This window comes from Oncorhynchus masou, chromosome 29 (genome assembly GCF_036934945.1).
Source record: "Oncorhynchus masou masou isolate Uvic2021 chromosome 29, UVic_Omas_1.1, whole genome shotgun sequence".
Lineage (NCBI taxonomy): Eukaryota > Metazoa > Chordata > Actinopteri > Salmoniformes > Salmonidae > Oncorhynchus > Oncorhynchus masou.
Window position 1 is genome coordinate 86,858,773 of NC_088240.1, and position 25,876 is coordinate 86,884,648.

At 44.1% G+C, this 25,876-nt stretch overlaps 2 protein-coding genes across 2 annotated transcripts in view; both read left to right on the forward strand.

Annotated features, from left to right (window-relative positions):
• Positions 1–666: 666 nt before the first annotated feature.
• On the forward strand, positions 667–2,201 carry LOC135521356 (pro-neuropeptide Y-like). Its single transcript, XM_064947268.1, has 4 exons — positions 667–699; positions 1,060–1,241; positions 1,489–1,578; positions 1,879–2,201. The coding sequence occupies exons 2-4, from the start codon at positions 1,060–1,062 to the stop codon at positions 1,904–1,906; spliced, it is 300 nt and encodes a 99-aa protein (XP_064803340.1). The 5' UTR covers positions 667–699; the 3' UTR covers positions 1,907–2,201.
• Positions 2,202–3,345: 1,144 nt separating this feature from the next.
• Positions 3,346–25,876, forward strand: part of LOC135519812 (protein PALS2-like) — a 39,347-nt gene continuing 16,816 nt past the window's right edge. The window contains exons 1-6 of the mRNA XM_064945024.1: positions 3,346–3,648; positions 7,750–7,849; positions 16,419–16,537; positions 19,024–19,176; positions 24,923–25,069; positions 25,336–25,563. Coding sequence (XP_064801096.1) covers positions 16,421–16,537; positions 19,024–19,176; positions 24,923–25,069; positions 25,336–25,563 — 645 coding nt within the window. The 5' untranslated portion in view covers positions 3,346–3,648; positions 7,750–7,849; positions 16,419–16,420. The remainder of the gene's footprint in view (positions 3,649–7,749; positions 7,850–16,418; positions 16,538–19,023; positions 19,177–24,922; positions 25,070–25,335; positions 25,564–25,876) is intronic.

Consider the following 25,876-nt stretch of genomic DNA (forward strand, 5'->3'; position numbering starts at 1 on the left):
CATGCTATCTGAATTCAGACCTTTCTGAAGTATTCAGTACATGTGCTATCTGAATTCAGACTTGAATCTGGGTCCATCCATATTCCAGAGAACCTTTCAATGGAAGCTCATTATTCAGACATGGACTTGCACTGGCATTGCTTATCATAACATAAATTGCAGTTGTCAGAGGTCGATAGCATGTTTGAGCAAAGTTTAGTGACTCATGACAAATATTTAGTTTCCTATCGATGTAATTCTCTGAACAAGTTTGTCTCTTCAAAGAGGATCATACTCGACCTACAGTTGATAAATTATTTATTCCGTGTGCGACATTATTCAATGTCCGTCCATACATTTGATTTTCACACCCAAATAAAAAGTGTAGATGACAATGACGCATTTCCTTACTTTAAATCTCAACATGAAATCAGTATTGTTCATGTCAAACACTGATGACTAGTTAAGTAGGCATATATATATATATATCTATATCCTGGTTTAACGTTTGTCAAAGTGCTATATTAATCATCCCTGAACTATTTTCCTTGCAGTCTGAGGTGAACATTACTTATGTGTTCTTTTGGGCACCCCCCCTTCCCCTCTCCTCCAAATGCGCTCCCTGCCACAGATATAAAACTCACAGGATGCTTGCTGCCAAACACAGTTGGGAGCACAGAACAGTCATTCAACGAAACCATCTCGTCTTCACAACATAAAGTGAGTAAAAAGCACTTTTCTATTGCAGACTATTTGCCTTTTTATAGATTTCCAGGATTTTTGTAAAGTTGCTCTTGATTGAATTACTAAAGAAAATATTTGTCCTCATGGAAAACCTTGTTTTCTGCACATTCAAAATATCAGTTGGTTAATATTTTTCAGTTGGTTATTAAAGATGATGGAATGTTGTTTTGGATAGCAAGGTGTCGTTGGCTTTATGGTTCATTTTATAAGTTATTACGCACAGTAGCAAATAAAAAATAATTGCATTTTATTGGCTACAATATGAACTAAGGACAGGAGCGTAGTCACAGTGCATTTGTTTTCTATTTTGTTTCTCTGCGCTTTTGTGTGGTTTAGATGCGCCTTAACGCAGCGATGTCTCTGGGTATGCTGTCCGTGTACTTGCTGATATGCATGTCCAATCTGATGGCGGCGTATCCATCCAAACCCATCATTCCCGCAGAAGATGCGCCTGTCGAGGACTTCGCCAAGTACTTCTCTGCACTCAGACACTACATCAACCAAATCACTCGACAGCGGTGAGTTCTTCATCAGGTGATGGGAAGGTACAGCACATGATGAAGACTATTATTTGGAGTAAACAATTAAATGCATACATTAAACAAGATGTGCATTTGATCCCAGAAGATAACTCTTGAAAAACACATTTCCAAAGTGGTTCTGATGCTTCTGTTTTGTTGCCTTTCACAAAATATCTGTATTTCATATAAGGTTTAACTTTATAAATGTTTTCCTTTTTATTTGTACTCTTGACCTCTCTCTCAGGTATGGGAAAAGATCCAGCCCTGATATGGTGTTCTCTGACCTGCTACAGAGGGAGAGCACAGAGAGCATCCCACTAGCAAGCTATGGAAGGTGTGTGTAAAAACATACAGAGGATACCGATATACCTGTCCTCAGAATGATCAGCTTTAGACATCATCTTTTTGGGGGTGGGGATTAGTAGCCTAGATCTCATCCATTCTTGTTTCAAGTAGTTTCATACTGTCAGAGATGCTGTTCCTCATTGTTTATTGGTCCACTATAACCTATAGGCTATAGTATATTGTGCATTTGAGAGTTACAGACACAGCAATAGGCAATTACTTATTAGTCAATGGACCAATATAATAATGGACCAACGTAAATGAACACTTTGCTTGTTTCTCCTGACAGATATGAGGATCTACCGTTGTGGTGGTGAAGCCAGTGTATTACGGACTTCCATACCAGTCCCTTTCAACAAACCCACTGCCTGTTTGTCACAGCACCACAACAACACCACACTGCCTGTTGGTCACCGACTCGACCTGGACTTGAATGGATATCTGCAGCCTGCATGCAACCACCTCTCTGTCTGTCTGTCATAGTAGAAGTGTCCTGTACACATGTTACTTTCTCCTTTTGTGCATCACACTGTGTACTGTAAACCAAAATAAACATTTACTGGTTGGATCAAATACATCATATAAAGTACCTTGGATCAATGTTTTAGAATGTGACTCTGTTTTAAGTATATAAACAAGAACATCCTAGGACTCCAGAATCAGAAAGTAAGCAAAGTGGTCTTTCTTAAAGAAAAACATTTCTAGTGTGTTTTTTTTACACTTATTGGATACTAGTTGTTCCTGCCACAACCAGGACCAGGACCTACACCCAGAACCACTGCTGCACAGGGTTCTCTTTGTTCCCACAGGTTTTACTAAGATATACTGCCCTCTTCTGGACTGGCCTTAGTACTCTGACACCATTATACTCCAGCTTGGATTGTAGCCTTCAAACAGCTGTCTGGAGTGAGAGGTGAGAATAACAATCTATTAATTCTGTCCATTATTTCAATGTGTAACATTGTTAATCTTTCACTGGTCTGTGTGGATTTTGATTGTGTACAATCGTTCTATATAACAGCACCTTGCCTAACATGAAAACAGATTTAAGGTGTAGAATCATTAAGTGGCCTGGGATCCCTATGGATCCCTGGTCGAAAGTAGTTCACTATGGAATAGGGTACGATTTGGGACACTAGCCTGGTTACCTCCAAAGGGACATGAGATAATGAGATCTGGTACATGAACCCAGTTACCTAACTGTACTAAATGGCACCCTCTGGAGTGCACTATTTATCGCCTGATAGGGTACCACTTGGGACTAAGTCCTGTTTTAGAAGATAGAACAGTCCCTGCATACTAATGGGTTCATTGTTCTAGAATACTCAAATGTAACACAAGGTTCTGTCCCAAATTGGCACCCTGTTCTCTATATTGTGGACTACTTTTGACCAGGGCTCAGTAGTGCACTATGTATGGAATAGGGTGCCAATTTGAGATGTAGACATACAGTAGGGTTCTTTATGTTGACGGCCAGATGGTCATATGTTATGTCTTTGTCTGTACTGAATAAATAGGCTACTGCTGTCTCTGGTGTTTAATGCGTATTTATTTCACACGGAGTATGAATGTGTAACAGTGGCTAGTCATGTTGTGTAACTAACATAGGGCCTTTACGTCCCAAATGGCACCCTATTCCCTATATAGTGCTCTACTTTTGACCAGGACCCATAGTGGGCTTTACTATATAGGGTGCCATTTGAGATGTTATGTGTGGGTTAAAACGGTTTGTGGAGCGCAGGAGACCCAGATGATCATAGTCAATGTCAAATGTAGAATCTATAATTTATTAAATAATTACTCCTATTGAAAACTATACGAACAGAAAAGAGCAAGTCTGAAGTTCTCACACCGATATCTGTAGTACGTTAAACAAGTGGGTGGGAACTACATTAACTAGCTCCTCGTCTCTAAAGTGGACTTCGAGATCAAGCGTCATTCGGCGGCATGTCTCCAGGACAGGAGTCGACTGTTGCGCGCAAGGAAAAGTAGCCTCGTCTGGGGTGCAGGGGATCTATGGAGACTTGAAAATCTGACATAAGGACACGGAGAACGTCAGGTAAAGTCATACATGTTTTTATGACCATCTTCTTCGAAACCGCATGAGGGGCTTAGTGCCACGAAAAAGGGTTCAAATAGCGAAACGCAAGTCAGGTTAGCAATCCACTCACCATTCTGGCAACACTCGCTAGCTAGCTTACACTAGCTGGATCCAGTCAGGCTGGGACTCAGTTGATTGCTAGCAAGCTAATAATAACACGCTCGCTACCATTGCTAACCTAACAAAGAGCATTTTTCGAGACTAGATTTGAACTAGTTGGCTAGCTAAGCCAGATATCCAGTTAGATTGTTTTGCCACAAGTTATGACGTGGAATTGTGCCAAATGCTCCGCTGTTATTTTGTTTAACTCTAAATAGCTCAAATACCAATTTAGTTAATTGACCATAAAAGTGGTTGTATTTGCTTGATACCTAACAGGACAGTTTACTAATAAAGTTAGCAAACCACTAGGAATGTGTCCCATACGACCTCTCATCTGCTCGGTCTCAGCCGAACCGGGAACCACAAATGTCTGCACGTGTTCCGCACAGGAAGCTAGCTGATAGTGTGTGTGTCTTACTCTAACGAGTTGTGTGTGTCTTACTCTAACGAGTTGTGTGTGTCTTACTCTAACGAGGGGTGAGTCCCAAATGTGTTATTTGGAGTGTAACTCGTGTGTTTGTGAGATATGTTGGCTTTCTGGAAGGTTCCACGTGTTGAGCTGTAAGAGTCAGACACATTGAGAAAGAACTCTTTAGTGTCAACAATGGAGAGAGTAGTCGAATGTCTTGCTTTGCATGGATCGGCCTTTTGTTGGCTATGTGTAGTTGGTTACCCTATACACTATTCTGTCAGTGCCGGCTTGCTCACACAATGAGCCCATCATTTCACCATGACTTGGACGTTTCCATTGCCACAATGAATGATAAAACAGATTGTCCCATTTTAACAACTTTGGATACCTCGGCGGTGTCCCAAATGATACCCAATTCACTACATAGTACACTAGGTGGCCTGGTCAAACGTGGCGTCACTGTACAGGGAAAGGGTTCCAGGTGGGATGGCTGTCTTTTTCTTGGGAGACGTGATCTGTTTTGGATCAACAGTAAAACACAGACCAGAAATGTTCATGCTGAATTTGGACCTCTTCCTGTAATTAGTGTTTTTTTTGTTTTGTTTTTTCATTCCTGTGGTATTGTCCAAATCCTTGTTTGCGTCTGAGGTTGAGCTATAAACATCTTTCATCTTTAAAAAGCCTTATGAAATGGTGTCTGTAAAGCTGAGGGGGCGGTCCAGGGGACAGGGGTGGCTTATTCAATGGAGTACAGTAGTACGATCCTTCAGATAGGAAAGCATAATTTTCTATTGAAATGATCTGTAACATTACACTGAAGCACTCTCCTGAATAAGCCTCTGGTCTGACAGTGAACCCCATTCATCCCTGTAGCCCTGGCTGGCTGCATCCCTTCCCCATGGTCCCTGGCTGGCTTCCTTCACCCGGGTACTTAGCTTGGTCCCTTTCTCCCTGGTCCTTAGTTGAGTCCCTGGTCTGGTTCTTAGTTGAGTCCCTTTCCCTGGTCTGGTCCTTTCCCCCTGGTCCCTGGCTGGGACGCTGGTCTGGTCCTTTCCCCCTGGTCCCTGGCTGGGACGCTGGTCTGGTCCTTTCCCCCTGGTCCCTGGCTGGGACGCTGGCTGGCTTCAGGGTTTAATTGAGGTGTTGGAGAATCCAGAGAATTTCAGCCTCTGTGGGAATGCTGCTGGCGAGAGCGGCAGTGTGTATCACACCCTGGTTGTCACCCAAATGGCACCCTATTCCCTTTTTATAGTGCACTACTTTTGACCATGGCCCATAGGGTAGTGTACTATGTAGGGAAAAGGGTGCTATTTGGGAGACAACCAGGGTGTGAGTTCTGATTCCCTCTGAAGTGTGTAGTCAGTGTGTACTGCACTCATTCACTCCCTCTCACATCCAGTATTGGAAAAAGAATGGACTGGTGTGAACCTGGAGTCCTCAGTTGAAACAATAACAAAGTGGCCCACCTCGCCTCGGGTTTGTTCAAAAGCTGAGGGAATGTAACCACTCTCAAATGCATAGACAGAGCTATGGATGCAAAGACTGACCATCCATGATATCAAAATATATAGGTTTAACCATGTTTTAAGGCTATACAGTGTTTGTTTCCATTTACATTGTTTACAAACATTGGAGTTTATATTTTGTGTTCTGATGGGGTACAACAGTTGAACTAAGCTCATGAGACATAAGTTAGCCTATATTCTTCATGAATCAATGTGTGTGTGTATAGCATTCATTTAGAAGTCCAAAAATGAATGTAGCAACTAAGGAATATGGTTGAAAAAATCCCCTCTCAAATTCATGATTAAACCCACCCAGTGCTTTAATTTAAACCCACATAAAAAAATACTACAGTTTACTATGTAATACTATAGTACTTACTACAGAATTCTGTAGTAAACTGTAGTATACTACATACTGTAGTAGTACAATTCCCTTGATCATGTGTAGTACTTAGTATATAATTGTGTGGTATAGTGTACAATGCTATAATAAATATTAAGGTATTATCCACACAAAAAAAACACTAAAATACTATAGTATTTAATTTGCATAAACCCTGCCCATTCCCCCTCCCCCATATCACAATTTGTGCCACCCGTAAGTCAGAAACCTACATGACAAGTACAAACCATACAATGTGTTCCCTATGGTTATAGAAAAAAGCAGAAGCTCTGAAGTCCCGGTTCAGAACCCAGTCCTACCTATCTACAGGTTATCTGCTCTTTTAGTCTTTCTCTAGTATTTTTCCTCAAGTAGAAAGCTCCCCACTTCGGTCTCAAAGATAAACAAAAACACTTCAGTAAATACTACATACAGTAATGTCCCCAAAAACACTTCAGAAAATACTACAGTCTGCAAAACACTACAGTAATTACTGTTTCTATATTTAAAAAAATACTACAGTATTTGTACTATAGTAAACTGTAAATACTACAGGCTGCAAAAACACTACAGTAATTACTTTTTCTATATATAAAAATGTACTACAGTATTTATACTATAGTAAACTGTAAACACTACAGTATATATTAATGTTGGGCGATACCCTGACTTTCATACCGTCATATTGATTCTGTACTGTTTACTATAGTAAACAGGGATTTATTTGACACACAGATTTCTTGTAGTTAGTTATAGTTATAAGCAGTGGTGTAGGCACTCACCCTCAGTCCAACGTGCGGGGGTGTATGTATGTCCAGTGTGCGGGGGTGCCCCCAACCCCCAAATAAGTCATTTTTTAAAACGGTATTGAAAATCATACTGTCGATATTTCGAAATACCCCGGTATTTCGCCCAAGCCTAGTAGTGTGGTGTTTTTGCAGCACTCCAGTGAATACTACAGTATTCCTACCATAGTATAAACTATAGTATTTCTTTCATGTGGGAACCCAAAAGGTGGAGTGAGTTAAGTACACACACCTCAGGGAGAAGGCCTGGGTAGAGAATCTGGACGGTTTGAATGTTGAACGCTTTAAATGCTACTGATCCCCGTGGTGATGAAAACCAACCTGACAAATATAGGCCACAAAATGATACCAGGGACTTGGCAGCTCTGGAGTTGACTGCTTGCACTCTTGGCCTCTAGGGTAATCAACATAATGCGATTAATGCTTTTCAGTCCCCCCCCCCAGACCGGTATGACCACATGACTTTCTTTATCCAATCAGAAAGCACACGCTAAGAGTGAGGAATGAAAGCCCTCTGGAGTGGCAGATCCCTCTGGAGTGGCAGATCCCTCTGGAGTGGCAGATCCCTCTGGAGTGGCAGATCCCTCTGGAGTGGCAGATCCCTCTGGAGTGGCAGATCCCTCTGGAGTGGCAGTGATCTGACCAAATGGAAACTGTTGAACATTACAGCATGTTGTCTACAGCAAGACTAAAATGGTTGGACTATTGTCCTTTAAAGGTCAACGCTGCAATTTCAGATGAGTCACTCTGAAGGTCTTTAAGTTGGAAAACAAGCATTTCAGGTTAGCTAGCAATCCTGTGTTATTGGGCATTGGGTAATAACAAGGTGTTGTCTCCCTGTGTTCCCTTCAGGTTCTTCTGTGTTGCCACAGGCAGGCAGGGCACCAGATGACTGGTGTGTACTGGGAGTAGGGCTTTCAGTCGCTGCGCTGCATTGGAGCACAATTCACAGGTGAGTGTCAGAGGTTCACTTCCTACTTTACTACTTCCATTCTTCTGTCACGTACGTCCACCTTCTTTTTTTTAACACTGATTGGTTAAACATGAATCTATGTTTGAAACAATGTTCCATTCATGATGATATCTGAGTAACTAAGGTGTGAAGGGGGACAACAATGTGTCTGTTGTGGAAATGTCTTTTCTGCTGTGTGTCTGTCCGTCCATCTGGACAACCCAGCCACAGCGTGTTTGATTATGGCAGTATGTACTCTCCTCTGTCTGGACACTGGGGTTGGTTAGGCCAGTTTGTACTCTCCTCTGTCTGGACACTGGGGTTGGTTAGGGCAGTTTGTACTCTCCTCTGTCTGGACACTGGGGTTGGTTAGGCCAGTTTGTACTCTCCTCTGTCTGGACACTGGGGTTGGTTAGGGCAGTTTGTACTCTCCTCTGTCTGGACACTGTGAAGTTGGTTAGGGCAGTTTGTACTCTTTTCCCTTTATAGGGAACTACTTCTGACCAGGGCTCATAGGGTGCTATTTGGGGCACAACCTTTATCCAAGAGGAGTGGGGGGGAAAAAACATCCTCTCCACCAAGACTTTGAAACTATGTAAAAAAGAGTGATCAACGTCATGTTAACATCCTGGTTGGTAGCTGATGAAGTGGAAACCTTTTGATGTGGGTCCCCTACCCTCTCCAGCCTTCCAGGTGCTGTGAGTCTGCCTGCAGACAGACTGGTTTTGGTGTAGGGTGAAGTTGCCCTTAGACACTGATCTTGAGACAGTTTAGCATTTCCCCCCACTAATGGTTAAGGTTAGGATTGGAGGCGGAGAAGCCTATCATAGATCTGTACCTAGGGGAAAGTTCATCCTGTAGTGTTATTGTTCCATTCAAATGTCTCTCAAAAACATATTATTTACAAGGTGTTATAATGGGCCGCTGTTGTTTGTATTGTGGCTACATGGGGTTTGTTTACATGTCAGATTGTTGTATAATACACCTGAGTATACCACACCTTAGGAACACCTGACCTAATATTGAGTCTCAAAGGATCATAGGGGTTTAAAGGGTGTGTCTCAGTCACCAGATCTCAACCCAATTTCAACACTTCTGGAAGATTCTGGAGCGGTGCCTGAGACTGTGTTCTCCACCACCATCATCAATACACCAAATGATGGAATTTCTCATGGAAGAATGGTGTCACATCCCTCCAATAGAGTTCCAGACACTTGTAGAATCTTTGCCTTGGTGCATTGAAGCTGTTCTGTTGGCTCGTGGTACCCAACGCCCTAATTTGGGCTTTCCTTTATTTTGTTACCTCTATGTTAGTGTGTGTAAGTCATGATGTTTCTTGTGAAGATTAGAACGTAGACCAGAGAAAGCTGTAAGTCGGCTGTGACAAGCCTTGGTTTGAGTGTTTCACCAGTAACCACTTACAGGCTTGAATTGGGAAACGCTTCTGTTCTCTTATATAGTTAATGTTGGAGACATCTACCAGTGGGACCCGTCAATGTCTGTCCCAAATGGCATCCTATTCCCTTTATAGTGCACTACTTTTGACCAAGACCCATCATAGTGCTCTATATAGGGAATAGGGTGCCATTTGGAACTTCTCCATTGTTTTAGCGAGTTGCTTGTTGGGGTTATGGAAATGAAGGCTTTTCGTACTGAATCACTCCATTGATGGTCGCTTACTGCTCCAGTTGTTTCACCCTTGTTATGCCAGGTATTTTACATCAAGGCCCTACATTTTGTGTTTGATTGGGATTTTGGGAATTTGTCACTGTGCACTCATTAATATCCAAATCAAATGTCGTTACCATAAGTTAAAATAGACAGTTTAAAGGGGCGTGGTGTGTTTCATCAACATCCATCTTGAATTATACAAAGGGTGGGTCTAATCCTGGATGCTGGTTGGTTAAAACTGCATTCCACCCGGTGTCTCTTCCATAAGTTACCACCGGCTAAATCTATGACTTTAAATTGAATCTGTTCTTTCTGACTACACAATCCACTGTTTCATCAGCCCAGCCAGGCAATTTATAAACTTGACCTCTACTATAAAAAGTATGAAGACATTATCTCACGTTTCTTTTAGGCTAACATTTAGTTTACAACAGTGGGTATTTGTATAAACCTTGCTGTCTGTCTCTCCGACATTTGCAACATTTGAATATTGAAACAATGTAATATCCAGCTGTCCCATAGTAATGAAGGAATCGGGATGAGACAGGAGGCAGCTTTTCTCAGCCAGTTGAAATCATGAATCAGCTGGCATCATTTTTATGGTTTGTTTGTTCTAAATGTTCTATTGCCATACTGGCTGGCAAAGTGCTTATCCCTTGCTATGGCTTGCTAGCCAACTACGGATAACTTACAATCAGGTCAAACAGGAAAGGAGCTGCATTTGTTTAAGCTGTTTTCTAGTGACATTTATTTGGATACATCCAATGCGCAAATGAGGTGTGATTTCACCTGGGATAGAAAATGTGTTCTCTTGTCAGGATCTGTTGTTCATAGGAGCTGGGCAACAACACAGCTAAAACAATCTCATCAAACAGAAGCTGGAAAGACTGGAAACTAGCTGCTCTTTGTTTCGTTTTACATTTTTTCAATTGACATTTCTTTGTATGTGTGTATATACACTGCTCAAAAAAATAAAGGGAACACTTAAACAACACAATGTAACTCCAAGTCAATCACACTTCTGTGAAATCAAACTGTCCACTTAGGAAGCAACACTGATTGACAATAAATTTCACATGCTGTTGTGCAAATGGAATAGACAACAGGTGGAAATTATAGGCAATTAGCAAGACACCCCCAATAAAGGAGTGGTTCTGCAGGTGGTGACCACAGACCACTTCTCAGTTCCTAAGCTTCCTGGATGATGTTTTGGTCACTTTTGAATGCTGGCGGTGCTTTCACTCTAGTGGTAGCATGAGACGGAGTCTACAACCCACACAAGTGGCTCAGGTAGTGCAGCTCAGGATGGCACATCAATGCGAGCTGTGGCAAGAAGGTTTGCTGTGTCTGTCAGCATAGTGTCCAGAGCATGGAGGCGCTACCAGGAGATAGGCCAGTACATCAAGAGATGTGGAGGAGGCCGTAGGAGGGCAACAACCCAGCAGCATGACCGCTACCCCCGCCTTTGTGCAAGTAGGAGCAGGAGGAGCAGTGCCAGAGCCCTGCAAAATGACCTCCAGCAGGCCACAAATGTGCATGTGTCTGCTCAAACGGTCAGAAACAGACTCCATGAGGGTGGTATGAGGGCCCGATGTCCACAGGTGGGGGTTGTGCTTACAGCCCAATACCTTGCAGGACGTTTTTCATTTGCCAGAGAACACCAAGATAGACAAATTCGCCACTGGCGCCCTGTGCTCTTCACAGATGAAAGCAGGTTCACACTGAGCACATGTGACAGACGTGACAGTCGGGACGCAGTGGAGAACATTCTGCTGCCTGCAACATCCTCCAGCATGACCGGTTTGGAGGTGAGTCAGTCATGGTGTGGGGTGGCATTTCTTTGGGGGGGCCGCACAGCCCTCCATGTGCTCGCCAGAGGTAGCCTGACTGCCATTAGGTATCGAGATGAGATCCCCAGACCCCTTGTGAGACCATATGCTGGTGTGGTTGGCCCTGGGTTCCTCCTAATGCAAGACAATGCTAGACCTCATGTGGCTGGAGTGTGTCAGCAGTTCCTGCAAGAGGAAGGCATTGATGCTATGGACTGGCCCGCCCGTTCCCCAGGCCTGAATCCAATTGAGCAAATCTGGGACATCATGTCTCGCTCCATCCACCAACGCCACGTTGCACCACAGACTGTCCAGGAGTTGGCGGATGCTTTCGTCCAGGTCTGGGAGGAGATCCCTCAGGAGACCATCCGCCACCTCATCAGGAGCATGCCCAGGCGTTGTAGGGAGGTCATACAGGCACGTGGAGGCCACACACACACTACTGAGCCTAATTTTGACTTGTTTTAAGGACATTACATCAGTTGGATCAGCCTGTAGTGTGTTTTTCCACTTTCATTTTGAGTGTGACTCCAAATCCAGACCTCCATGGGTTGATACATTTGATTTCCATTTTTGTGTGATTTTGTTGTCAGCACATTCAACTATGTAAAGAAAAAAGTATTTAATAAGAATATTTCATTCATTCAGATCTAGGATGTGTTATTTTAGTGTTCCCTTTATTTTTTTGAGCAGTGTATATATGTAAAAATGATCCCAGCTGATTCATGATTTCAACTGGCTGAGAAATGCTGCCTGCCTCCCTGTTTGTCTCGTCTTGACTCGTTTATTACTATGGGACAGCTGGAGATCGAATTTGAATATTGAAAACATTTAGCAAATGTCAGAGAGACAGACACGCAGCAAGGTTTATACAAATATCCGCTGTTGAAAACAACTAAATGTTAGTCTAAAAGAAATGGTAGATGATGTCTAGATGCTTTTTATAGTGGAGATCAAGTTTATAAATTACCTGGCTGGGCAGATGAGACAGTGGATTCAGCAGGCAGATGGAACAGAGTAAATAGGCATTTTAACTTCATAAATTTAGCCGCTGGTAACTTATGGAATAGACACAGGCTGGAATGTGTTTCAGGATTAGACCGACTCGTTGTATAAAACGAGACCTGACCGCCTGGTCTTCCCGACATCTACTAAAGTGTGAGACAGGCCGTTCATACAAGGACCTGTACATACAGTGCATTCAGAAAGTATTCAGACCCCTTGACCTTTTCCACATTTTGTTACGTCACAGCCTTATTCTAAAATAGATTTTTGTTTTAAATTCCATCAATCTTTTAAAAAAAAATGTTAATGTAACCTAATTAGGCAAATCAGTTAAGAACAAATACAAAATTGAAATATCACATTCACATTAACCAAAAGTTTGGGGTCACTTAGAATGTTCTTGTTTTTGAAAGAAAAGCATTTTTTTTGTCTATATAACATTAAATTGATCAGAAATACAGTGTAGACATTGTTAATGTTGTAAATGATTATTGTAGCTGGAAATAGCTGATAAAAAAAGGGAATATCTACATGGGGGTACAGAGGCCCAATATCAGCAACCATCACTCCTGTGTTCCAATGGCACATTGTTAGCTAATCCAAGTTTATCATTTTAAAAGGCTACTTGATTATTAGAAAACCCTTTTGCAATTATGTTAGTACAGCTGAAAACTGCTGATTTAAAGAAGCAATAAAGCTGGCCTTCTTTAGACTAGTTGTGTCTGGCGCATCAGCATTTGTGGGTGCGATTACAGGCTAAAAATGGCCAGAAACAAATACATTTTCTTCTGAAATTCATCACTTTTCTTGTTCTAAGAAATGAAGGCTATTCCATGCAAGAAATTGCCAAGAAACTGAAGATCTCGTACAATGCTGTGTACCACTCCCTTCACAGAACAGCCCAAACTGGCTCTAACCAGAATAGAAAGAGGGGTGAGAGGCCCCGGTGCACAACTGAGCAAGAGAACAAGTACATTAGTGTCTAGTTTGAGAAACAGACACCTCACAAGTCCTCAACTGCCAGCTTCATTAAATAGTACCCACAAAACACCAGTCTCAACGTCAACAGTGAAGAGGCGACTCCAGGATGCTGACCTTCTAGGCAGAGTTGCAAAGAAAAAGCCTGATGCTGTCACCACCATGCTTCACCATATGGATGGTGCCAGGTTTCCTCCAGATGTGACGCTTGGCAATCAGGCCAAAGAGTTTTGGTTTAATCAGACCAGAGAATCTTCGCCTTTACAGTGCAAAAGTATTCATCCCCCTTGGCGTTTCTTCCTATTTTTGTTGCATTTCAACCTGTAATTTAAATAGATTTTTATTTAGATTTAATGTAATGTACACACACAAAATAGTCCAAATTGGTGAAGTGAGAACATTAAATAATACTTATTTAAAAAAGAAAGAAAAAAACTGAAGTGGTGTGTACATATGTATTCACCCTTTTGCTTTGAAGCCCCTAAATAAGATCTGGTGAAACCAATTACCTTCAGAAGTCTCATAATTAGTTAAAGTCCACCTGTGTGCAATCTGTGTCACATGATCTCAGTATATACACTCCTGTTCTGAATGGCACCAGGGTCTGCAACACCACGAAGCAAGGGGCACCACCAAGCAAGCGGGGCCAGGAAGACCAAGGAGCTCTCCAAACAGCTCAGGGACAAAGTTGTGGAGAAGTACAGATCAGGGTTGGGTTATAAAAAAAAAAATCCTCAAACTTAACATCCCACGGAGCACCATTAAATCCATTATTAAAAAATTGAGAGAATATGGCACCACAACAAACCTGCCAAGAGAGGGCCGCCCACCAAAACTCACGGACCAGGCAAGGAGGGCATTAATCAGAGGGGCAACAAAGAGATCAAAGATAACCCTGAAGGAGCTACAAAGCTCCACAGTGGAGATTGGAGTGTCTTTCCATAGGACGACACCACACAGAGCTGGGCTTTTTGGAAGAGTGGCCAGAAAAAAATACATTGCTTAAAGAAAAAATAAGCAAACACGTTTGGTGTTCGCCAAAAGGCATGTGAGATACTCCCCAAACATATGGAAGAAGGTACTCTGGTCAGATGAGACTAAAATTGAGCTTTTTGGTTTTTGGCCATCAATGAAAATGCTATGTCTGGTGCAAACCCCACACCTCTCATCACCCCGAGAGCACCATCCCCACAGTGAAGCGTGGTGGTGGCAGCATCATGCTGTGGGAATGTTTTTCAACCTCCAGGGACTGGGAAACTGGTCAGAATGATGGATGGCGCTAAATACAGCGAAATTCTTGAGGGAATCCTGTTTTAAGTCTTCCAGAGATTTGAGACTGGGGCAGAGGTTCACCTTCCAGCAGGGCAATTACCCTAAGCATACTGCTAATACAAAATCGAGTGGTTTAAGTGGTTTAAATGGAAACATTTAAATGTCTTGGAATGACCTGGTCAAAGCCCAGATCTCAATCCAATTTAGGATCTGTGGTATGACTTAGTTTGCATAGTTTGCTGTACACCAGTGGAACCCATCCAACTTGAAGGAGCTGGAGCAGTTTTGCCTTGAAGAATGAGCAAAAATCCCAGTGGCTAGATGTGTCAAGCTTATAGAGACGTACCCAAGAGACTTATAGCTGTAATTGCTGCAAAGGGTGGCTCTACAAAGTCTTGACTTTGGGGGGGGCGAATAGTTATGCATGCTCAAGTTTTCATTTTTTTTTGTCTTAATTCTTGTTTGTTTCATAGTAAAAAGAAAATATTTTGCATCTTCAAAGTGATAGGCATGTTGTGTAAATCAAGTGATACAAACCACAAAAAACTCTATTTTAATTCCAGGTTTTAAGGCAACAAAATGGGAAAAATGCCAAGGGGGGTGAATACTTTCGCAAGCCACTGTAGGTGCCTTTTGACAAACTCCAAACGGGCTGTCATGTGCCTTTTTCCTGAGGAGTGACTTCCGTCTGGCCTGTCCACCATGAAGGCGTGATTGTGGAGTGCTGTAGAGATGGTTGTCCTTCTGGAAGGTTCTCAGGGTGACTATCAGGTTCTTTGTCACGTCCCTGACCAAGGCCCTTCTCCACCGATTGCTCAGTTTGGCCAGGCGGCCAACTCTAGGAAGAGTCTTGGTGACTCCAAACTTCTTCCATTTTCATGAATGATGGAGGCCACTGTGTTCTTGGGGATCTTTAATCCTGCAGACATTTTTTGGTACCCTTCACCAGATCTGTGTCTCAACACAATCCTGTCTCAGAGCTATATGGACAATTCCTTCGACCTCATGGCTTGTTTTTTGATCTGACATGCACTGTCAACTGTGGGACCTTTTATATAGACAGGTGTGTGGCTTTCCAATCAATTGAAATTACCACTGGTAGAATCCAATCAAGTTGTAGAAACATCTCAAGGGTGATCAATGGAAACAGGATGCACCTGACCTCAATTTCGAGTCTCATAGGAAAGGGTCTGAATACTTATGTAAAGAATGTATTTCTGTATTTTATTTGTAATAAATTGACAAACATTTCTCAGCCTGTTTATGGTGTATTGTGGGTAGATTGATGAGGAAAGAAAATAAAAAAAATTTAATCCATTTTAGAACAAGTCTGTAACGTAACATGTGGACAAAGTGAATGGTTCTGAATACTTTCTGATTGCACTGTAGCTAGACATGACCGCCTGGTCTTCCTGGTAGCTAATTAGGTCAGACAGGAAGTCCCACCATCACTGCACATTTACAAACATTCTCTAGTCAGAACATTCTGGTTTGATGTTGATGATGTGTGTTCTAATGTACCAAATATGCCAGGTGTTGTTGTGGGGGAAGGCCAGCAGGGGGGGAACATTTTTTTTTTTGTATTATTATTATTTTTTTTATCCCTACGTGGAGCAGACCTTTGCTACCAAGTTTCTGCCGTGTCACGACAACAGTCTAGGTTATCAGTGCTGATGTTTGGGAGTCTCTGCCATGTACATAGGCTGACATTACGTGGCCTTCTGATTGCAAGTCTGCATAGAACTATTGATTTTTGTGGATATAAAAATAGTATTTTTTTTATTTTTTTTTAACATTTTGTGTTTGTCCTCCAGCCATGCAGCAGGTGCTGGATAACCTGAGAGACATGCCTCCCACCACGGGGGCCAAAGACATCGACCTCCTCTTCCTCAAGGGAATCATAGAGAGCCCCATAGTCCGCTCCCTCGCCAAGGTAACATACACACTCCATCATATCATCAGTTAAGAGAGTAGAGAAGGAGGGGAGAGGAAGAGGCACTCAGTGCCTCCATATAAATATTTCCATCTTGTCAGAACGGACTGAGCCAATAACGGCCATGACTCAAACAACAGCAGTCTGGAACGTTTTGGCCAAGAGTCTTTGAATGTATGGTATGGCCAATTAGCCAGTCAGTCTGCCAGTACACGGCACAACTGGCCAGCAATTTTAGTTGCTTGCAACCGAGTTGTTTGTTGATTGCTTGGGGAAACACCCCCCTGCAACCAATAAGCATCTCATCTGCAACTTGGTTGAATCCAGTTCAGACTTTGTGCAACTAGTTGCAAGCAACAGCCAATCAAAACAAACACTTTGTCACATGATCCATTTGAAGGTTCGGAATTCCGACCCAGTTGTCATGTCAACACAGCTGTTCGTACTGCGCAGAACAACCCGCAATCAGGGTTGACAGGACAGAGACTAACGCAACAGGAAATGTATAAAAGTTATTTGTACATGGTTTAGCAGTCAATAAATGTAATTTCGAAGAGAAGCTAAATTTGACCAGTTTCAACTGAAATTGTCCACCATGAACTGTGCTAGCTTGGTTAGCTCGTTGTTAACTAGCTCGGTGTTGGTGTTTGCCGTGTCATTTTGGCTAGCGAGCGAGCTGTGTTGGTGTTTGCAATGTCCTTTAGGCTAACTAGCTAAATTGTACAGGCTGCATTTCTACGATGTCCTTGCTGTCACAATAACCGAACAGTTGGGTGAACACATTAGTGAAACCACGATGTAATGCAGCAGATGATATGGGTTGAGTTTAGAATTCTCAAACCATCCGCTTCAATTTGATTGGCTGTTGCGTGCCATTTGAATCACATTTGAGTTGCTTCATGTCACCGCAAAGTTGCTTGAGATTACGTCACTTGCAACTGCAAGGAGAATTGCGTTAAAGTGTCTTTGTGTAAGTAACCCCAGCCTAAGTCTCAGTGGTTACTGCCGGGTGCATGGGGTTAACAGCTGCACATCTATGTTTAACACTGCAGTGAAATGTCATCTACAACGTGTTTGAGGGCCAGCCATGTCACAGAGTCTGTGGAGGCCAGGGGCCTGCCTAATTTATAAACCGCAGTGGTGTTTAAGTACTTAAGTAAAAATACGTTACAATTGAACCCCATGAATTGAGGATATGGTATCGCATACCCCCTGCCAGAAACCGTGTAGTTTTGAACACTGCCAAGTGGAATGGAGGAATGTTCCTTCATCTGAGCCACATCTAAAACATTTTTTATTTATTTTACTAGGCAGGTCAGTTGAGAACAAATTCTTATTTTCAATGACGGCCTAGGAACAGTGGGTTAACTGCCTGTTCAGGGGCAGAATGACAGATTTGTACCTTGTCAGCTCGGGGATTCGAACTTGCAACCTTTCGGTTACTAGTCCAACGCTCTAACCACTGGGCTACCCTGCCGCCCCAACATAGGGAGGAGATATCTGGGTTGAACTTGTGCAGTCTAGATGGGGTGATATAGAGCTGATGGAGGAAATTAAACTGGATCAGTCTGTATCTGGAGTTCAATGTGGATGTAACCCCATCCCTGCATAGGTCACTCCATAGATCCTCATCAAGATCAATACCCAGATCTTTCTCCCATCTAAGTCGGGGTTTAATTAATCATATTTTTGACTCATTTTACTTCATTACATTCCTAAAATGTCTTTACTTATTACTCCATACATTTTCCATGACACCCAAAAGTACTCATTATGTTTTGAATGCTTAGCAGGACAGGAAAATGGTCTAATTGACACGCTTATCAAGAGAACATTCCTGGTCATCCTACTGCCTCTGATCTGGCAGACTCACTAAACAGAGAACATCCCTGGTCATCCCTACTGCCTCTGATCTGGCAGACTCACTAAACAGAGAACATCCCTGGTCATCCCTACTGCCTCTGATCTGGCAGACTCACTAAACACAAAGAAAAAAACATGCATTTAATTTTTTACGTTTTTTTGTACCGTCTTTGAAATGCAAGAGAAAGGCCATACGGAGTAGTGTGTTTGTTGTGACATGCTGACATCTGGTGGACATTTACACTAGGTTCACTTTTCACAGGGAAAAAACTGACCAGGGCACGCATAAATTAAACAAGGCTTTATTTCTACAGCATGGAATGCAACACAATGTGCTTCGTAGGAAAAAACAAACAAATAAAACCTGAAATATTTAATATTTATTACACAAGAATAACTGACTGACTAAAAAGCACCCCAAGGAAAAGCTCAACTTAAAAGCTGTTTTAAGATCTCTTTTCCACATGTCCTCAGTTTCAGCCCCCGTCAGGTTCTCTGGCAGGCTGTTCCAGAGGCCGGGGGCAGAGTAACTAAACGTTGTCTCTCCATGCCTCTTGGTCCTGGGCGTTGGGATAGTTAAAACCTTAACTAAATACTGTGTGTATTAATGTGTGTCTCTGCAGGCACATGAGAGGCTGGCGGATGTGAAGCTGGAGGCTGTGAGAGACAACAACCAGCAGCTGGTCTCAGAGATCCTAGACTCCCTCACAGGACTGAGTAGTAGAGACGCCTCCGCCGAGGAACTAGCCAACATCCTCCAGGAACCACACTTCAAGGTACTCACACACCTATGTGTACACACACACACACACACACACACAGTACCGTTGAGTTGTTAGAGCTAGCCTGAAAGTAGACTAGAGAATGACTGTCCTGTCAGAGCTGTTTACAGCAACAATCACCATATTACTCCTGAAGTCTCTGCCTCGCTCTCTCTGCCTCGTTGTCTCTGCCTCTCACTCTCTCTCAAGATTCAATTCATTTCAATTTGCTTTATTGTCATTATGTAACAATGTACATGTTGCCAAAGTTTTCTTTGGAGATTAACATTATGATAATAATAATCATCTCTCTCTCTGGTTGGAACTACACTACGTGGTCAAAAGCATGTGGACACGTGTTTGTGGAACATCTCATTATAAAATCATGGACATTAATATGGATTTGGTTCCCCTTTTGCTGCTATATCAGCCTTCACTGTTCTGGGAAGTCTTTCCACTAGATGTTGGAGCATTACTGCAGGGGACTTGCTTCTATTCAGCCATAAGACCATTAGTGAGGTCAGCACTGATGTTGGGCGATTAGGCCTGGCTCTCAGTCGGGGTTCCAATTCAACCCAAAGGTGTTCTATGGGGTTGTGGTCAGGGCTCTGTGCAGGCCAGTCATGTTCTTCCACACCGATCTTGACAAACGATTTCTGCGTGGACCTCGCTTTGTGCACAGGGGCATTGTCATGCTGAAACAGGAAAGGGCCTTCCCCAAACTGTTGCCACAAAGTTGGAAGCACAATCTAGTAATCTAATTGTATGCTGTAGCGTTAAGATTTCCCTTCATTGGAACTAAGGAGCCGAGCCTGAACCATGAACAACAGCCCCAAACCATTATTCCTCCTCCACAAAGCTTTACAGTTGGCACTATGCATTGGGACAGGTAATGTTCTCCTGGCATCCGCCAAATTCAGATTCGTCTGTCAGTCTGCTAAATGGTGAAACGAGATTCATCTTTCAAGAGAGTGATTGTCCATTGCTCCAGAGTCTAATGGCGGTGAGCTTTACATCACTCCAGCCGACGCTTGGCATTGCGCATGGTGTATATCAGGCTTGGAAACCCATTTCATGATGCTCCCTACGAACAGTTCTTGTGCTGACGTTGCTTCCAGGGGCAGTTTGGAACTCGGTAGTGAGTGTTTCCTTTATTTAACTAGTCAGTTAAGAACAAATTCTTATTTTCAATGACGGCCTAGGAACAGTGGGTTTACTGCCTGTTCAGGGGCAGAACGACAGATTTGTACCATGTCAGCTCGGGATTTGAACTTGCAACCTTCCGGTTCCTAGTCCAAAGCTTTAACCACTAGGCTACCCTGCCACCCCAACTGAGGACAGATGATTTCTACCCCCTTCAGCACTCGGCGGTCTCGTTCTGTGAGCTTGTGGCCTACCACTTCACGGCTGAGCCGTTGTTGCTCCTAGACGTTTCCACTTCACAATAACAGCACTTACAGTTGACCGGGGCAGCTCTAGCAGGGCAGACATTTGACGAACTGACTTCCTATGACGGTGCCACGTTTTAAAGTCACTGAGCACTTCAGTAAGGCCATTCTACTGCCAATGTTTGTCTATGGAGTTTGCATGGCTGTGTGCTCGATTCTATAGATCTGTCAACAACGGGTGTGGCTGAAATAGCTGAATCCACTAATTTGAAGGGCTGTCCACATACTTTTGTGTACAGTATCGATCAGTCAGGACACAATGTGGGCTTTCTGATGGTGTCAAGATACCTTGATATTACTAAAGGTGTCCTGTAGGGGTCTATTTTGGGACCTGTCCTCTTTGCTATTTATATAAATATTGGTCTATCTGCAAAAACCTGTACCATTCATCTGTATGCAGATGACACTGTTATGTCCGCTATTGGCCTTACGGCTGACCAGGCTGCAGTCTGATTTTGTCACCTAGCAGAAAGTCCTTGTTGATTTTAAAATTGGTACTTCATGCGTTAAAAACTAAATGTATGATGATTTGTAATTCTCGTATAAATACTTCCGATGGTTTACACATTTATGCATTGGATGGTTCTTTCATAGAGCAGGTTCCTGCCTATAAATATCTGGGCTTTTGGCTTGATAATAATTTGACCCGGATGAGCTAGTTTTAAAGGAAAAATTCTACCACGAAACTATATTTTAGTATCTGTTTCACTAGTCCATTGTTGACATCGTCCCAAAAGGTTTTCAAGATATGTAACTTTCAAAATATATAAATCATCCCTGTATGATGCATTTACCATCACATGGTTCTGTATGTCACTGGACTGATGAAACAAATACCAAAAGAAGCTGAAATTAGTAGTCTTCTTTTTATATAAATAGATTATGCCTCTCCCTAAACAGCAGGAAGGAGATTGTGCAGTCAACTCCTCCTGCCAGTTCTTGACTATGGTGACACCATTCATGGCAGTGTAGCAGCCACTAATCTTAAACCATTGGATGTCGTCAGTCTACCGTGGCGTCCTTCACTTTATCACAGGTGACATTTTCAATATGCATCACTGCATCCTGTATCAAAAGGTAGGCTGCTCCTCCTCAAAGTCCTGTACATCACTTCATTACTCTCTTTCTGTTGACAAAGCTCTACTATACAAGCTTCTGATGTTCCTCACGTCACTGTTAAACCCGTTCACAGGGATGGTGAACCCTCGAGGTTCCACTATTACGTACCGATTTAGAAAAGCCTTCAGAACGTCATACATACGCACTCTCTGGTGCCTCTACGGCAGGTAGAGCTGTGACTCTCTGGTGCCTCTACGGCAGGTAGAGCTGTGACTCTCTGGTGCCTCTACGGCAGGTAGAGCTGTGACTCTCTGGTGCCTCTACGGCAGTTGGAGCTGTGACTCTCTGGTGCCTCTACGGCAGGTAGAGCTGTGACTCTCTGGTGCCTCTACGGCAGGTAGAGCTGTGACTCTCTGGTGCCTCTACGGCAGGTAGAGCTGTGACTCTCTGGTGCCTCTACGGCAGTTGGAGCTGTGACTCTCTGGTGCCTCTACGGCAGGTAGAGCTGTGACTCTCTGGTGCCTCTACGGCAGGTAGAGCTGTGACTCTCTGGTGCCTCTACGGCAGTTAGAGCTGTGACTCTCTGGTGCCTCTACGGCAGTTAGAGCTGTGACTCTGGTGCCTCTACGGCAGTTAGAGCTGTGACTCTGGTGCCTCTACGGCAGTTAGAGCTGTGACTCTGGTGCCTCTACGGCAGTTAGAGCTGTGACTCTGGTGCCTCTACGGCAGTTAGAGCTGTGACTCTGGTGCCTCTACGGCAGTTAGAGCTGTGACTCTGGTGCCTCTACGGCAGTTAGAGCTGTGACTCTGGTGCCTCTACGGCAGGTAGAGCTGTGACTCTGGTGCCTCTACGGCAGCTAGAGCTGTGACTCTCGGGGCCCTAAACGGCAGCTAGAGCTGTGACTCTCTGGTGCCTCTACGGCAGCTAGAGCTGTGACTCTCTGGTGCCTCTACGGCAGCTGGGGCTGTGAATCTCTGGTGCCTCTACGGCAGTTGGGGCTGTGACTCTCTGGTGCCTCTACGGCAGTTGGGGCTGTGACTCTCTGGTGCCTCTACGGCAGTTGGAGCTGTGACTCTCTGGTGCCTCTACGGCAGTTGGAGCTGTGACTCTCTGGTGCCTCTACGGCAGGTAGAGCTGTGACTCTCTGGTGCCTCTACGGCAGTTGGAGCTGTGACTCTCTGGTGCCTCTACGGCAGTTGGGGCTGTGACTCTCTGGTGCCTCTACGGCAGCTAGAGCTGTAATACTGAATGTGTTTAAGGAGAACTGCAACTGTTTGGATTGAATCATTGTTTTTGTGGTGTTGGAGCCGTTGTGTTAATTTATAATTATTATTATTATTATTATTATTATGAAGAAATTGTTTTCCTCGGGGCACCATTTGTAAATGAGACCCTGGTATCAATTGGTTATAATAATCTGTCTTTGACTCTCTCTGCCTCTTCTACTTGCCCCTCCTAGAGATAAAAATAGCCTATTCTGTCTGGACCAATGAGAAACTGCGGCCTGAGGGGGGCTATGTCCCTGGTCCAATGGGAATGGAGGGGTCAAGTGGGGGAGGTAGACACATTTCTGGGTTAGGGAGTTCTATCATGTGTGAACCAGATCTGTACTGATGCATGTTGCTGCTCTGTCTCTCTCGGTCTCTGTCTTTGTTTTTCTCTGTCTCTCTCTGTGTGTGTGTCAGATATTCATCCTGTGATATGGCTGCTCTGCAGGTGAGAACTTAACAGTCTTGTTCCTCCTTTCCTTCCTGTGGGACTGATTCATGATTGTATTTCCTGCATGCTACTTTTGGTCTTAAACATGCACTGGTTGTGAAGAAGTGTAGTCTACTTGTGAAGAAGAGCTGTGATTGGTTCATATACACTGGAGGGGCAGTTACCCAGTCGGTTGTGTGTTTCTCTCTTGTCAGTTGGTAGTAAATCAATGAGTGTTGCTGCTTGACTACGACATGATGAAATAGTGTTTTTGAGGAGGAGGGTGTGGAGACAGCTCTGTGTGATATGTGGAGGAGGAGGGTGTGGAGACAGCTCTGTGTGATATGTTGAGGAGGAGGGTGTGGAGACAGGTCTGTGTGATATGTGGAGGAGGTGGTTGTGGAGACAGGTCTGTGTGATATGTGGAGGAGGAGGGTGTGGAGACAGGTCTGTGTGATATGTGGAGGAGGAGGGTGTGGAGACAGGTCTGTGTGATATGTGGAGGAGGAGGGTGTGGAGACAGGTCTGTGTGATATATTGAGGAGGAGGGTGTGGAGACAGGTCTGTGTGATATGTGGAGGAGGAGGGTGTGGAGACAGGTCTGTGTGATATGTGGAGGAGGAGGGTGTGGAGACAGGTCTGTGTGATATGTGGAGGAGGAGGGTGTGGAGACAGGTCTGTGTGATATGTGGAGGAGGAGGGTGTGGAGACAGGTCTGTGTGATATGTGGAGGAGGAGGGTGTGGAGACAGCTCTGTGTGATATGTGGAGGAGGAGGGTGTGGAGACAGGTGTGTGAGATATGTGGAGGAGGAGGGTGTGGAGACAGGTCTGTGTGATATGTGGAGGAGGAGGGTGTGGAGACAGGTCTGTGTGATATGTTGGTGTGTGTTGGGATGTTGTAACTTGATTAACAGTGTCACGTCCTTGTCCCTTACCGGGCTGCAACCAGGGATCCTCTGCCTCACAAACAAACATGACCACACACTTAGCAGAACAGCTCTAGCAGAACGGCTCTATAGAAATGTGAGCCATTGTTTTCATTTTTTTATAGCGTGAGTGGAGACGTGTTCAGCTGGGGAGTGAGGTTACGAATCCAACTGTTTTACACGGTTTCCTTTCTGTGTGGTGATGTTTTTTTCCTCGTTGGCTTAGTGTTCTACTGGAATAATACAATCACTCTTCAATAATCATGTCTCTCCCTCTCTCCTCTAGTCCCTCTCTCCTCTAGTCCCTCTCTCCTCTAGTCCCTCTCTCCTCTAGTCCCTCTCTCCTCTAGTCCCTCTCTCCTCCAGTCCCTCTCTCCTCCAGTCCCTCTCTCCTCCAGTCCCTCTCTCCTCCAGTCCCTCTCTCCTCCAGTCCCTCTCTCCTCCAGTCCCTCTCTCCTCCAGTCCCTCTTTCTTCCAGTCGCTCTCTCTCTCTCTCTTCCAGTCGCTCTCTCTCTCTCTTCCAGTCGCTCTCTCTCTCTCTCCAGTCGCTCTCTCTTCTTTCCAGTCTCTGATTGAGGCCCATGACAAGGTGGCAGCTAACTGTCTCTCTCTCTCTCTCTCTCTCCAGTCTCTGATTGAGGCCCATGACAAGGTGGCAGCTAAATGTTATGAGATGCCGTCGGAGGTGAACAGTAATGCCATGGCGACCGTCCCTCTCATGCCCGCCGACGCCGTCAGGATAATTGGCATTCAGAAGAAGGCTGGCGAACCACTGGTGAGTTAATGACTGAGTCCCAAATGACACCTTATTCCTTATATAGTGCACTACTTTTAGCCGTGCTCCGGTCAATAGTGGTGCACTATGTAGGGAACAGGGTACCATTTAGGACGTCGTCTCAGACATTACCAATCAATCTGCGAGATCTGGATGACTGTTCATAGTTTGTAGTTAGCAGGTTAGATACATGGAATATTTCAATCCCTTCTCATGCATTAACCTCTCTCTCCATTCTCTCAATCCCCCTCTCTTCTCCTCCTCAGGGCGTGACGTTCAGGGTGGAACGCGGGGAGCTGGTGATCGCCAGGATCCTGCACGGCAGTATGATCGACCGGCAGGGCATGCTGCACGCGGGCGACGTGATCAGGGAGGTGAACGGGCGCGAGGTGGGCAGCGATCCCAAGGAGCTGCTGGAGCTGCTGAGGGACTGCCAGGGGGGCGTCACCCTCAAGATCCTGCCCGGCTACCGCGACACTCCAGCACCCCCACAGGTGAGAACAGGGTCATATTTATTAGTGAACCGTAGCAAAATGTTTTGCAACAGAAAACAAAAATGTTTCTTGTTGTCCAGATTCAGTTTGTTATTGGCCAGATTTCAGGTAGGTCCCTCAGTTTGTTAGCTTCCATTCACATCCTAATGACAACAACACGGGTGGCTAACATCCTCCTTTTGGAGGGACATTGGGAATGTAAAGTTTTTGCAGCAACACACTTGATTCAGTTCATTGAGGTGATTCAGCCAATTAGTAGAGTCAGGTGTGTTAAAGCAGGGCTGGACCAAAAGCCTGCCCCAACAAGTAGCTC

Bases quoted from the DNA above. Each gene is read 5' to 3' on its own strand.
- LOC135521356 (XM_064947268.1), top strand. From the start codon at position 1,060: ATGCGCCTTAACGCAGCGATGTCTCTGGGTATGCTGTCCGTGTACTTG. The intron at 1,242-1,488 runs GTGAGTTCTTCA...CCTCTCTCTCAG, and splicing joins AACCAAATCACTCGACAGCG to GTATGGGAAAAGATCCAGCC. The intron at 1,579-1,878 runs GTGTGTGTAAAA...TTCTCCTGACAG, and splicing joins CCACTAGCAAGCTATGGAAG to ATATGAGGATCTACCGTTGT.